Here is a 14,370-nt window from a genome sequence, read left to right on the forward strand (position 1 = left end):
GTGTGTGTGTGTGTGTGTGTGTGTGTGTGTGTGTGTGGGGCGGTATGTATTATCAGCTGCATCGGACTCCCAAAAATTATTCTGAGCCGCCGAGGCAATATTGGTTAGCATCCGTTTTCTTCCCTTGACGTTTGCGTACGGAATGTGTGTGTACGCTACGCTTGTCTGACCGGCCTGTTTGGGGTTGTCCGACTGTTAAATTGACTGATTATCTGCCTATCATTCTCTCTCTCTCTCTCTCTCTCTCTCTCTCTCTCTCTCTCTCTCTCTCTCTCTCTCTCTCTCTCTCTCTCTCTCTCTCTCTCTCTCTCTCTCTCTCTCTCTCTCTCTCTCTCTCTCTCTCTCTCTCTCTCTCTCTCTCTCTCTCTCTCTCTCTCTCTCTCTCTCTCTCTCTCTCTCTCTCTCTCTCCTGACGTCACCGGTATTGCTCCGCACCTACAGCAGTGTTCGCGCTCGTCTATTTTTAGCCGCAGCATGGCCAGGTGTGCCGGGCAGCCTCTGGATCAGGTAATGAAAAAGCGATCAGGAAGGAATGCAATAATCCCAGTCCCTGGAGCTGTTTTTTTTCACTCTCGTTTCGTTTTGTTTACAGACAGGAAGCGAGGCAAGGCGAGCAGGAAGAGGAGGCGGAGGAGCAGGAGAAGGAGGAGGAGGATTTGTCTGGTCGATGTGAGGGTAATATTCTGATCATATCATGTGCTCGGTGTTCGGCGTGTTTTCTCGTAGTCCGGAGATTTCGTTTATTCGCGTATCGACTCTGAGGCTCGGGAGGAGGGACGTCGGCGGCGTGGCGTGGCAGCGGGCATTGAGTGTTGGAGGACGCCTTGCTGATGACTGTGTGGGGCCGCTCCGTCCATCCCTCTCTCTCGTTCCATCCACTTCAATGGAACAATTTTTATTATTTATAAAAATTCCTCACGTCTCTCCCAAACACCATCCCAGCGAGAGGCCTGCCGCGCGTGCTGGCCGCAAAGCATGAGCGGACCCGCGGAAGGGCGAGGCAAAAGTCTGCGAGGATCCTTCCTTCCTGCTGGGATGACGGTCACTGCTGTGCCGGGTTTCGAGCGGCGGGGTAACCTAAAGGTCACGACTGACGTCACTAGCTGGGTATTGACCTATCTGGGACATTAAGGTATAATTCAATGCCGGAGCCTAGCTTTCCAAGTCACTGTGGACGCCCGGCGATCGAAAAGGAAATACAGTATGACCGACACAGCTATATATATATATATATATATATATATATATATATATATATATATATATATATATATATATATATATATATATATATATATATATATATATATATATATATATATATATATATAGATATATATATATATATATATATATATATATACGTTCTCGGCCTGTAGCGCCGGTAGGCTTTCTTCAGGGGCCTGGTGGTCGGCCCAAGCCTGTCATGGCGCAGGCAATTCTTATAGTGGCGCCAGTTGTGCTTGGCTCATGCTGTCCCCCGGAATTCATTTTTGATTCACTGGACGATTCCTTCTAGAGTCCGGTTCATGGATGGTCTTCTGGACAGCATGTGGGTAGTCTTAGGACACTCGGCGGTGACTGAAAAATCCCAAGTGGCAGCGTGGGGATTCGAACCGACGTTGTCCATAGCGTGGTGAGTACGTTGCCCTCACGCTAACCACTCAGCCACCGTCTACCCTATAAATATATATATATATATATATATATATATATATATATATATATATATATATATATATATATATATATATATATATATATATATATATATATATATATATATATATATATATATATATATATATATATATATATATATATATATATATATATATATATATATATATATATATATATATATATATATATACAGAGGTTGGAGTGTGGCGTGAGGTCTGAGCAGTGGCTCCATTATTCAGGGTAGGGCGGCGGGCTACTATTGTTGACGTCACGGCGGCGTATTGACATTCCCCGACACCCGTCGCCTCTGGCCGCCGTGGGGCAAAGGTGAAAGTTGTTGTGTTTATGAAACTAAATGATTGCATATAATTATTTCTATTTTCGTCAGACGTTAAATCTAAAAATACCTTTTAATGTGATTTAATAAAAAGATGAACTTAGAAAATTATAAATATATTTAATGTTCCCACTCTCATAACAGACAAAACACACTTCTTTGAGACGTGGCCGAGCTGCCTCCCTTGGGGAGCAAGCAGGACGTGGCAGACCCTAAGGGTCGTCGTCAGGACGAGAGGCAGCTCATACTGGGTGCGTGAATCACTTGAGCTTCATGTCACCAACTGACGCCTTATTTTCTGCGAAATAAGATGCACTACCATGGGCCACGCGGCCAAGGCTTTGCCTGGTCAGAACAACAGCGAAAACAAATGGCGCCAAAAAATATGATGCTCAGCCTCCCTCAGAGTGTATGGCACCTCTCGCGCCAAAGTGCCTTGCCGCTCGTCGTCCTCCTGGATACGCGCGTGCTCCGTCATGCAGCGTCCGCCGACGGCTGGAAACCTTGCGGGCGATCCTGGAATTCCTGGCGAAGAGAGGAGTCAAGTTAGGGATCGGCACGCGTGTAGGAGAGGCGGGAGGGAGGGAGCAGGCGGAGGCAGCGTGGCAGAGAGAGAGAGAGAGAGAGAGAGAGAGAGAGAGAGAGAGAGAGAGAGAGAGAGAGAGAGAGAGAGAGAGAGAGAGAGAGAGAGAGAGAGAGAGAGAGAGAGATTACCGTTCTCTTTTTTAACTTTATAATTAGTGCGTGTGTTTGTGTGTGTGTGTGTGTGTGTGTGTGTGTGTGTGTGTGTGTGTGTGTGTGTAATTCACCCACGAGCTGATCACAGGCTGCTCGTCATCACCAGCAGGTACCCTCCCGATTAGAGCAAGGCTCTCTGGGTACTACCGGGACCTTCACACACCACACACCCCATCTTTCTTGATCTATGGGGGGACAGTAACCGCTCCTTGTCAGTGGAAAATTTCCGATCTGAACCGGGTTCCTACCCCTGCCTGCCGGGCTGCGGAGCCTGGCAGCGCAGACCTTTAGCACTGAGCTACCGGAGCGGTGTCTGTGTGTATGTCTGTGTGTGTGTGTGTGTGTGTGTGTGTGTGTGTGTGTGTGTGTGTGTGTGTGTGTGTGTGTGTCATTATGTATGTATAATGTAATATATTTCGCATAGAGGGATTATTTTTTTTGTTTGATTTTGTTTGTTTTTTCCTTGAACTGCTTCCTTTACTGTAAAAGGAAATGTATGTATGTATGTATGTATGTATGGTTGTACGTATGTGTGTATGTATGTATGTAGGTAGGTAGGTAGGTAAATGTCTATGCATATATGTATAAATGTGTGTTTATGTTATGCATTTAAGTTTTAAGTGTATGTTTGTTGGAGTATACGTGTGTTTAGGCACGCCAGCACGGAAGCTTGACCCCAACTGTCTCTATATTATTTTTTTTCTTCTCAAAATAGACCTCCGTGCATAAAGCAATACTAGTCATATCAATTTTGCGCCTTTCTCTCTCTCTCTCTCTCTCTCTCTCTCTCTCTCTCTCTCTCTCTCTCTCTCTCTCTCTCTCTCTCTCTCTCTCTCTCTCTCTCTCTCTCTCTCTCTCTCTCTCTCTCTCTCTCTCTCTCTCTCTCTCTCTCTCTCTCTCTCTCTCTCTCTCTCTCTCTCTCTCTCTCTCTCTCTCTCTCTCTCTCTCCTCTCTCTCTCTCTCTCTCTCTCTCTCTCTCTCTCTCTCTCTCTCTCTCTCTCTCCTCTCTCTCTCTCTCTCTCTCTCTCTCTCTCTCTCTCTCTCTCTCTCTCTCCTCTCTCTCTCTCTCTCTCTTCTCTCTCTCTCTCTCTCTCTCTCTCTCTCTCTCTCTCTCTCTCTCTCTCTCTCTCTCTCTCTCTCCTCTCTCTCTCTCTCTCTCTCTCTCTCTCTCTCTCTCTCTCTCTCTCTCTCTCTCTCTCTCTCGACTCCTCCGAGTGCAGACAAAAGGCATTACGAAGGGAGGGAAGTCTGCATCTTTTTAATTATACTCCACGGAGGAATATTGCACAAATGTGGCGCCGGGCTGCCGTGTTGCCGGGACAAAGCTCCATTGTTGGCTGACACAAAGGCGGCAACGTTGCCTCGTGGCGCAGCCCTGCCTCAAAACACAAACTTGCCACTTCATATTATATTTTGTTTTTATCCTACAGAACCGGCCGGTGACATCGCGAGGTAAGGAGGCAACCCAGCAGCCGCCGTGGCCTCGCGCAGCGCCGCGGACCTGCGGACAGCCGGGGCGCTGGGTGATGGGCGAGCATCGTTGATGTGCCGCCGTCCACTAAGGCTCAGCTCCTGATACCAAGCGGTGACGTCAGAGCACGAACAGCACCATGGCGGCGCGGGCGTTGGTGTGCTTCCTTCTCCTGGGGCTGCTGGGACTGAGTGCTGCCACGGACCTTCACAACAGCCTCATTAACTCCTCCACGCTGGAGGTGAACGAGCCCCGGCGGGAGGACAAGGAACGCAAGATCAAGACCGCAAGGCCACGGGACCCATTAGTGGTGCAAACAAAGAGTGGTCTCGTGCGGGGCATCAGGACGACCGTGCTTGGCAAAGACGTCGACACTTTCCTCGGCATCCCTTTCGCCCAGCCGCCAGTGGGTGACCTTCGTTACAAGAAGCCTGTGCCTGTGTCGCCGTGGCACAACATCCTCGAGGCCACCAAGCTACCAAACTCATGCGTGCAAGAACCCTTCACCTACTTCCCGGGCTTCCACGGCGAAGAAATGTGGAACCCCAACACCGAACTTTCCGAGGACTGTCTCTACCTGAACATCTGGGCTCCGGCTCACCTGCGGGAGCGAGGCCAGCGGCCCACCGAGGTCTTGGTGTGGATCTACGGCGGTGGCTACATGGGCGGCACCACGACGCTGGAGGTGTACGACGCCGACCTGATGGTGGCCAACACCAACATGATAATCACCTCCATGCAGTATCGCTGTGGCGCCTTCGGCTACCTCTACCTCAACATGGAAGACGCCCCGGGTAACGTTGGCATGTACGACCAGTCTCTGGCCATCAAGTGGATACGCGACAATATTGAATACTTTGGCGGCGACCCTGACCGCATCACGCTGTTCGGGGAGTCTGCTGGAGCCGGCTCCATTGCTGTCCACCTGCTATCGCCCGAGTCGAGTCACCTGTTCCAACGGGCCATCCTGCAGTCCGGCGTGATAAACTCTCCATGGTCCATCATGTCGCGGGAGAAGGCTTACGACATCGGTCTGAAGCTGGTGCAGGACGTGGGCTGCAACGCCTCGCTGGTGACCGAGGACCCGGGTGGCGTGATGGAGTGTATGCGGGCCGTGGACGCCGCCACCATCTCTCTGGAGCAGTGGAACAGCTACCTGGGCATCATGCAGTTCCCCTCCACCCCCATCGTGGACGGCGCCTTCCTGCCTGATGAACCGCTTGAGATGATTCGTCGCGGGGAGGTCAAGAAAACTGAGATCCTGATTGGTTCCAACTTGGACGAAGGTAAGTTCAACACGCTCCTGACCTTCCTCACGCCCTCAGCCTGCTTATAACACAGCGATCTCTCCCTGCTGCCTCACCTCTCAGCCGCCTTCTTGGATTCCCAGACACCCCTCTCCCGCCTACTCCTCCGAGACCATCTGTTCGTCATGTTTTCTCCCACAGACTCTCCCACACACCATATCCCTTGTCCTGCGTCTCCTACCTCCTCCTTCTCTTCTAAACCCAGCTAGTCTTCCCACATTTACTTAGCCCATATCCTACGCCCATTTGCTCCCACCTTCAACATCTGGTGCCTTATTACACGCACCCTTCCTCTCCCCGGCTTCCTCCTCCTACTGCTACTTCTCCTCTTCCTCTCTATTTTCCCTCCTCCTCGCACAATGTACTGAATGAGTGCGGGTCGTTGTGAATAATCCGTTTTGAGATTACACTGTATTCTTCACCTTCAGGAGGGAGGGAGGTGGAGGAGGAAAAGGGAGAAGGGAAGTGAGGCAGGTGTAGAGGAAGGGAGGGAAGGCTGGGGCGGTTGGAGGGGAGGGAAGCAGGCAGGTGCAACGCGTCAAGGTGTAATGGTTCCCATTTGTTGTGCTTCTGTCCCAGAGAGAGAGAGAGAGAGAGAGACCTAAACACTACCGACCTCTTTTCCTAGCGGTAACTTCATGGCTACTTAAATGACTCTCTAACTTTCTCTTTAACTTCCACAAACTTCTCTCAGTCCTGACTTGGTCCTTCCCTACGCTACAGCCTCCCACCAGCCAGCCAGCCTTCCATCTTCTCCTCCTGTCCTCCACCACCTCCAAATATACTTTCAAGGTCTCCACAAGCCATATCTCTCTCTCTCTCTCTCTCTCTATCTATCTATCTATCTCTTTTTCTCTCTGCTCTTCAAATTTTCGTTTCCACTCGACCGTCCTCTGCTCGGCTTGGGTTCTCTCCCTTTTAACGTCTGTCGCTCGGGTTTTTTCAGGCGATGGCACCGCTGACTTCTCTTTTTTCCTTCAGCTTCCAAAATTTTCTCCATTACTTCAATTTTCTCCCAAACATACTCTTTTTTGTTATGGCTGTGTGTCTTGTCTTTCTCTCTCTCTCTCTCTCTCTCTCTCTCTCTCTCTCTCTCTCTCTCTCTCTCTCTCTCTCTCTCTCTCTCTCTCTCTCTCTCTCTCTCTCTCTCTCTCTCTGTTTCTTTTTCTTTTTTTTCTTTCTTTCTCTCCCTCTTCCTTTCTTTCTTTCTTTTTCGTTGTTGTTTTTTCTTCTCTCTCTCTTTTCTTTCATGCTTTCTTTCTTCTCTCTCTCTCTCTCTCTCTCTCTCTCTCTCTCTCTCTCTCTCTCTCTCTCTCTCTCTCTCTCTCTCGTCGTAACTTTACTCCCAAGTCTGCTACATTTTTTTTTCTCTCTCTCGACTCATGAACTTTCGTCTTACCCTCACAGGCCTCACAACTTTACTTCCTCACCGTCTGAAGGCTTCACTCCCTTTACGGAAACTCTTTGCTCCGTTTTTTTCTTTCATTTATTTTACCTGTACTCGGCTCTATGATCAAAACGTTCCCATATCCGTCTCCTTCTATCCTTCTTTCACTTACCCTTATGGAAACTCTCTGCTACATTTTTATTTTTATTTATTTCACATGTACTCGACCCTTTCATCAGATCGCTTCCACCGTCAGCTCCGTGTCCCCTTCCCTCACTTACCCTTCCTCCGAGCGACGGTTTATTGAGTGTGGGTCGCTTGGTTAGCCCAGAAACAGCCCCTGGGAAGCTAAATAAACTGACCTTATGACGGGACACTGCAAAAGGTCGTGGCCGGCAAAGTTAGACGAAGCATTGGTCCGGAAAATGGTTTCACAAGTTTCAGCCAACCAAGTGTAGCAACATAAACAGAACTTTTGATATGGGCTAATTAGATCTATACCCCAGAGGTAGGCCGTAATATAATATGCATCAAAATGAATACAAATTTGTTCTTTTAGTTGTCTTCAGGTTGAGATCTTCCTCCTCTCGAAACAATATCGCTTTCCCAATGTTTGCTTTCCTTATTGTGTAGCGTCATATTTTTAAGGCTGTGTTCGGTTCTTTCCCCGGAGTTGAGTCCTTGCAAGGTAACTCTGTGGCCTAAGTTAATGCCCCACCACATTAATATAAGATGCCAGGTGTTGGATATCATTTTAATAAGTCGTGCCTTAATGTGTTTGATATAATTCATCGACTCATCTAAGCCAAGAAAAAAAGATGCTCTATAAATCGTGTGTGTTATGCTTGTAATTTATACGAGATATACCCAAGCTTCAATGTCTCGGTAGAATTTTTAAGTGGCAGCACAGAGCATTTCAGAGATATTTTTGCTTAATTACTGTATGGCTTGTGGTGGCCACGAAGTAGAACTATAAGAACAAACTCTTCTGAAGAGAATAGGGCAGACCATTACATCACTATCAGTCGGATGTTAGGGATACAATGGTAGGCACTTGGTTTCCTTGTTTGCTGCACAACTTTTTTTTTTTTACAGCTACGGAGACAGTTCAAGGGCGTAATGAAAAAAAAAAAAAAAAGCCCGCTACTTACTGCTCCAGAACAGAGGAACAACTGTTTCCTTTTGATTATTAGGTAGACAATAGTTGCGTTTTAGTGACCCCAACGTAGAACATAAAACGATAAGGCCATCTGTTTTCCTTGTAGGTGTTATTAAAATGGCAGAAATAATTTTTAAGCGTACATGCACAATGCTTCACGCTTGGTATTGCTCACCAAAACATTATTCTTATATATTAGTAGTTTATGAGCAGTCCGCGGCGAGTCTGTGGTGCCTCCCATGCCGCAGCACCATCATTGTTCTCTTTATGTCAAATCACCTGTAGAGATTAGAATTAGTAGTGAAATAAGTTTTCTATAACACAGACTTCAGCATATTTCAAAAGAATAAAGCTATTTTCCATATATTTGCCGTCAGCCTGTTCGTAAACTGTTCAGTGGTGTCGGTCCTTAACTCTTCCATTACCTGATGACTTTAAGACCACACAATTGTTTCGTCCTGCGTGTTTCTTGCATATTTTTCCATATAGTACGCTTTGTCGGTAACGTTTGTTCATTGTCTATCATTGGTAGGAGTAAAGAATGTGCTCTCTCTCTCTCTCTCTCTCTCTCTCTCTCTCTCTCTCTCTCTCTCTCTCTCTCTCTCTCTCTCTCTCTCTCTCTCTCTCTCTCTCTCTCTCTCTCTCTCTCTCTCTCTCTCTCTCTCTCTCTCTCTCTCTCTCTCTCTCTCTCTCTCTCTCTCTCTCTCTCTCTCTCTCTCTCTCTCTCTCTCTCTCTCTCTCTCTCTCTCTCTCTCTCTCTCTCTCTCTCTCTCTCTCTCTCTCTCTCTCTCTCTCTCTCTCTCTCTCTCTCTCTCTCTCTCCCTTCACATTTATCTCCATTCTCTCTTACCAATATATGCCAATCTTTCCCAAACTTCCCTCAAAACACTTAAAAACTAGTGCTGTTACCCGCGAACGGCCCCCTTCCACAGAAAACCTCCATAGTTTCCTGCCTCTCCGACGCCTTAAAGAAACTGCATTACCTCCAAGACCTCATGTAGCTTCCCTTCCCCCACCCTCACCTCCCGATTGTGTTAGTCTTCCACACTTCTTCTTCTTCTTATCTTCACTTCCTCTTTAGTCTACTTCGTGTGCCTTCTTCCTTTATCTTTCCTTCCTCACACCCCTTCTTACCCTCACTTTCTCTCCAGTCTATTTCGTGTGCCATCTTCCTTTACGCTTTATCCTTTTTCCTTTCTTTATTCATGTTCTCCACCCTGAAGTTTCTCGATATTTGTGACTCGTTTATTTAGCAATCTACGCCTCGCTTCCTCTTCCATCTATTTTATGTGCCTTCTTCCCTTAGCTTTAACCCTTTACTCACTTTACTCCCCTTACCGTACCTCGATATCTATTACTATTTATTTTTCCTCCGAGCCTTTTACGTGCTCGTACATAGCTTTCACTCTCGCTTCCTCCCTCAGGCACCTACTTCATGCTGTACGACTTTCTGAGCTACTTCGACAAGGATAAGTCAACGGCGCTCACCCGGGATCAGCTCCTCGAAATCTTCAACCAGATCTTTAAAGACTGGTCTCCGGTGGAGCGGGAGTCCATCATCTTCCAGGTGGGTGCGAATGAGTGGTCAGGTATGAGTACGTGAGGACGGTGTATAGTCGGGTCTCGATGTTTTTTGTTTTCTCGATAAGACTTGCGATCAAATTGCGCTGTAATTCGATAAACGGAATAGACCACAATTTTGTGATATTAGCTGTTGTGTACATAACCTGGGTGCGGGTTGCTAGGTTACCATATGAGGGAGCAATGAGAGTGTTAAGTTAGGTTACTGCTCAGTTGATATTATATTATTGAGTCTGGTTTGCGTAGTTATGGGCCACATCAACTAGACGATGCGACGCAGGTGTTCAGCATTTGTTTTACTACTCAAAAACGATAAATATTATCAGTCATAATTCCTTAGCGAAGAAACATAACTTTAGATTTCGATCTTTAAATATCCTGAGCAAATCCCAAAGTGTATAGTGGTTTAAGAATATTGAAGGCATAATTGTGACATATTCAAAACCTTCCTGCCATGTGCCGAGGCTGCAAGGGAAGACAATAATAGATTGCGGGATTAAATGGATTGTCATTTTTCATATTTCAAGGAGCATAATGCCGTATCATCTTACCATGTCACAGTCTGCTCTGCTCCTCGAGCTGAGTGATGCATATCCATTATAGGCTAAAAGGCCAGCGATGTTTGGCTGAAGTCCAAGGTTGCCTTCAGGTGCATACATCAGGGAAAGGTAAAGGTAACGGCTGCCCCGCACGGCACGATCTTGGCTGGCGCATTCATGGGAAAATAAACTAATAATGCACCACAGAACGTTTTTTCTTTTTTCTTTTTCTTTTTACGGTAAGGAAGGTGCACCAAGGGCTAAACAAAATTTATTAAAAAATGCCTGCCATATGCTATGACTGTAAAGAAAAATCACTCCAAAACAGAAAGATCAAATTTGGTTTCATATGAGTTTTGATCTCTCTTGAGAGAGTTAAGGTGGTATTGCTAGACGGAAGGTCGAGGACAACTTCCTTCCCCTCAAGGCACGGCGGTATTGAAAGACCCGCCAAAATGCTGGAACATGGTCGAGCGTCGAGGAGAAGGGTACCCCCATGTCTTCTTTGAAATCGTGATTTTAAAGTCGTAGAAAGGTAAGCTTTTGTCGAGATTACCACCGAACGTAATGAAAAGGATGAGGAGACAGACTAAGTCTTGCACTAGTAAGCTGGGCAGCGTGAAAAAGAGTCATTTCATATAGTGTTAAAATCTGGCGAATGAGAAATGTGTCATGAAACCTAGGGGCGACTGGTAACCTGAAGAGTACTACACGATTGTACTACTTTACGGTTTAGAAGACGAGTGTGCAGCATAACGCGATTATCTGAAAACCTAACTCAACCATAAACCTCTCGGGGCAAGTTTCCTCGGAGTCAACATTCAGTTTATTTATTATCGTTTACCTCAACATTTACCTGTGTGCACCTGGCAAGCATCATTAGAGTGTCTGTGTGATCTATCTCGCTTTGTAACTGTGGGTATTTTAACACACACACACACACACACACACACACACACACACACACACACACACACACACACGTACACACACACATCCCTTTCATCTTCCACATCACAACACAAACACCCCCTCAGAGTTCCCGGCCTCCTTCTCGTCCCTCCTTCCCTTCATACCTCCTCTTTTTTATCCTCTTTCATTTTTCTTTCCTCCTCTCGTTGTTCCCGATCATCCCCTTCGGCTTGCTTTCTCAATCCATATCTCTCCTTTGTTCCTCTCCCTCGTTCCTTCATTCATCTTTTTCTTTCCTTGGTTTTGTATTCCTTCCTTGACTCGCTTTTTACCTTATATCATTTTTTTTCATTTTGCCTCATTGTAGTGGTGTTGTTGTTTTTTATTCTCTGTTCCTTCGTATATCCTGTTTCTTTTATCCCTTCGCATGTATTATTTCTGTTTTTTTTCTGGTGTTTCCCCTTCCCCTTCCGGCTTACAGCTCTAATCCACCTTTCTCGCCTCTACTTCCAGCTCTCCTCGTTCAATTTGTCCGTCTTTATTCATCTCTCTCCCTTCTAGCATCCCTTCTGCCCTTCCACCACAAACCCATCCATCTCGTCCTTCATACTGACCCCATACCTACGGCCCTTCTCGCTTCTATCCCTTACCTTCCAACACACTTTTCCTTCTTCTTCCATTCTTTCTCCTCTATCTTTCTTTCTCCAACCTCCTAACCCTCCTCTTTTTCATCGTTCCCTTCCATCACACCATTCCTTCTTCCTCCATTCCTTCTCCCTTATCTTTCTTTCTTCAGCCTCCTAACCCTTCTTCTTCTATTTCATCGCTTCCCTTCCAACACACCATTCCTTCTCCCTTATCTTTCTTTCTTCAACCTCCTAACCCTTCTTCTTCTATTTCATCCCTTCCCTTCCATCACACCATTCCTTCTTCCTCCATTCCTTCTCCCTTATCTTTCTTTCTTCAGCCTCCTAACCCTTCTTCTTCTATTTCATCGCTTCCCTTCCATCACACCATTCCTTCTTCCTCCATTCCTTCTCCTTTATCTTTCTCTCTCCAACCTCTTAACCCTCCTCTATTTCATCGCTTCCTTTCCATCACACCTTTCTTTCTTCCTTTATTTCTTCCCTCTTATCTTTCTTTTTTCAACCTCCTAACCCTGTTCTCTTTTATCCCTTCCCTTCCAGCACACTTTTCCTTCTTCCTTCATTTCTTTTCCCTCATCTGTCTTTCTTCATTCAGCTAAACCTCCTCTTTTTCATCGCTTCCTTTTCAACATTCCTTTCCTTCCTCTTTCATTCCTTCTCAGTTTATCTTTTTTCCTTCACCCTTCTTTCCATACTTCTTCATTACCCATGCACATTTCGATTTCTTCGTTCATCCTTTCTTCCACCACTAGGTTTTTGGTTCTCAGTTCAGTATCTTCAGCTCATTTTCTTTGTGGTCTGTTCCTACCTACTTTCTGTTTCAGCTCATCTTTCCTTCTCTCTCCTTCATGTCACACTTCTCTCTCATTCCTTCGTGTGTTATTTTACCCCTAACTTCGTCGTCTCGTCTTTCTTACATCCTATTTCAGCTCATCTTTCCTGTCCTCCTAAAGCTCACCCATCTCTTATCCCCCAGCCCGTTTAGCTCATCTTCACCCTTTCCTCCTTTAGCTCACCCCGCTCTCTTCCCCTCACACGTACTTCCACCTCTAAACTGACTATTCCTTTTGGGTCTCATCACCTTTTCTTTATCGTCTATTCCTTCTTACTTCCTATCTCAGCTCATCTTCCCTCCTCCCTCTAGTTCACCCAGCTCTCATGCCTTTCCCCGTTCTCCTATCCCGCTAAAAATGCTATTCCCTTTTTTTCTTCGTGCTCTATTCCTTGTCTTCTTCGTCATTCATTTTTTTTTACATTAGAGGAAACAGCTCAAGGGCAAAAAAAAAAAAAAAACAATTATGAAAAAAAGCCCGCTACTCACTGTTCCCACAAAAGAGTCAAGAGGAGTGGCCGAAAGATAGGTCAATTTCGGGAGGAGAGGTGTCCTGATACCCTCCTCCTGAAAGAGTTCAAGTCGTAGGCAGGAGGAAATACAGATGAAGGGTGATTATTCCAGAGTTTACCAGCGTGAGGGATGAAAGAGTGAAAATGCTGGTTAATTCGTGCGAAAGGGACTTCGACAGTAAAGGGATTAGCTTGAGTAGAAAGTCGTGTGTGGCGAGGCCGCGGGAGGGGGGGTAGCATGCAGTTAGCAAGTTCAGAAGAGCAGTCAGCGTGAAAATATCGATAGAAGATAGAAAGAGAGGCAACATGGCGGCGGAATTTCAGAGGTAGAAGACTATCATTAAGAGGAGGAGAGCTGATGAGACGAAGAGCCTAGCCTCCACTCTGTCCAAGAGAGCTGTGTGAGTGGAGCCCCCCACACGTGAGATGCATACTCCAGACGAGGACGGACAAGGCCCCTGTATATGGATAGCAACTGTGCGGGGGAGAAGAACTGGCGGAGACGATACAGAACGCCCAACCTCGAGGAAGCTGATTTAGTGGGAGAGATGTGAAGTTTCCAGTTAAGATTTTGAGTTAAGGATAGACGGAGGATGTTTAGTGTTGAAGAAGGTGACAGCTGAGTGTTGTTGAAGAATAGGGGATAGGTGTTTGGAAGATTGTGTCGAGTTGGTAGGTGGAGAAATTGTTTTTTTGAGGCATTGAAGGACACAAGGTTCCTTTTACCCCTGCTCGTCTTTCCTCCATCCTCCTTCAGACCACCGCTTTCTCATTCCTTTCCCCGTTCTCCCACCGCTAAAACTGCTAATCCCATTTTTTCTTCGTACCTTAGTCCTCGTTTTCTTCGTCTTTTATGCCGTCTGACTTTCTATTTCAGCTCGTCTTTCCGCCATCCTCTTTCAGTTCACCTCTCACTCTCATCCCTTAGCTCGTTCTTCCACCCCTAACCCTGCTCCTCCTTTTCCTCCACAGTACACTAATTGGGAAAACCCGGACGATGGACGCGCCAACGAGAAAGCCGCGGGTTCTCTGGTGGGCGACTACTTCTTCGTGTGTCCCTCCAACCTGTTTGCCCAAGTGTATGCCGACGCCGGGGGGAGCGTCTACTACTACTATTTCAACCACGTGAGTTCGCGGGGGGGGAGTGAGAGAGAGAGAGGGCGAGAGAGAGGGGGAGTGAGAGAGAGAGAGAGAGAGAGAGAGAGAGAGAGAGAGAGAGAGAGAGAGAGAGAGAGAGAGAGAGAGAGAGAGAGAGAGAGAGAGAG

At 46.6% G+C, this 14,370-nt stretch overlaps 1 protein-coding gene across 2 annotated transcripts in view; it reads left to right on the forward strand.

Moving 5' to 3' along the window:
- Positions 1–14,370, forward strand: part of LOC126989070 (acetylcholinesterase-like) — a 109,810-nt gene that overhangs the window by 73,487 nt on the left and 21,953 nt on the right. For both annotated transcript variants that reach the window (XM_050847644.1, XM_050847643.1), the window contains exons 2-4: positions 4,189–5,515; positions 9,507–9,649; positions 14,078–14,230. In XM_050847644.1, the coding sequence (XP_050703601.1) occupies positions 4,369–5,515; positions 9,507–9,649; positions 14,078–14,230 (1,443 nt within the window). In that variant the 5' untranslated portion in view covers positions 4,189–4,368. The remainder of the gene's footprint in view (positions 1–4,188; positions 5,516–9,506; positions 9,650–14,077; positions 14,231–14,370) is intronic.

This window comes from Eriocheir sinensis, unplaced genomic scaffold, assembly GCF_024679095.1.
Source record: "Eriocheir sinensis breed Jianghai 21 unplaced genomic scaffold, ASM2467909v1 Scaffold104, whole genome shotgun sequence".
In the NCBI taxonomy this organism is placed as follows: Eukaryota; Metazoa; Arthropoda; class Malacostraca; order Decapoda; family Varunidae; genus Eriocheir; species Eriocheir sinensis.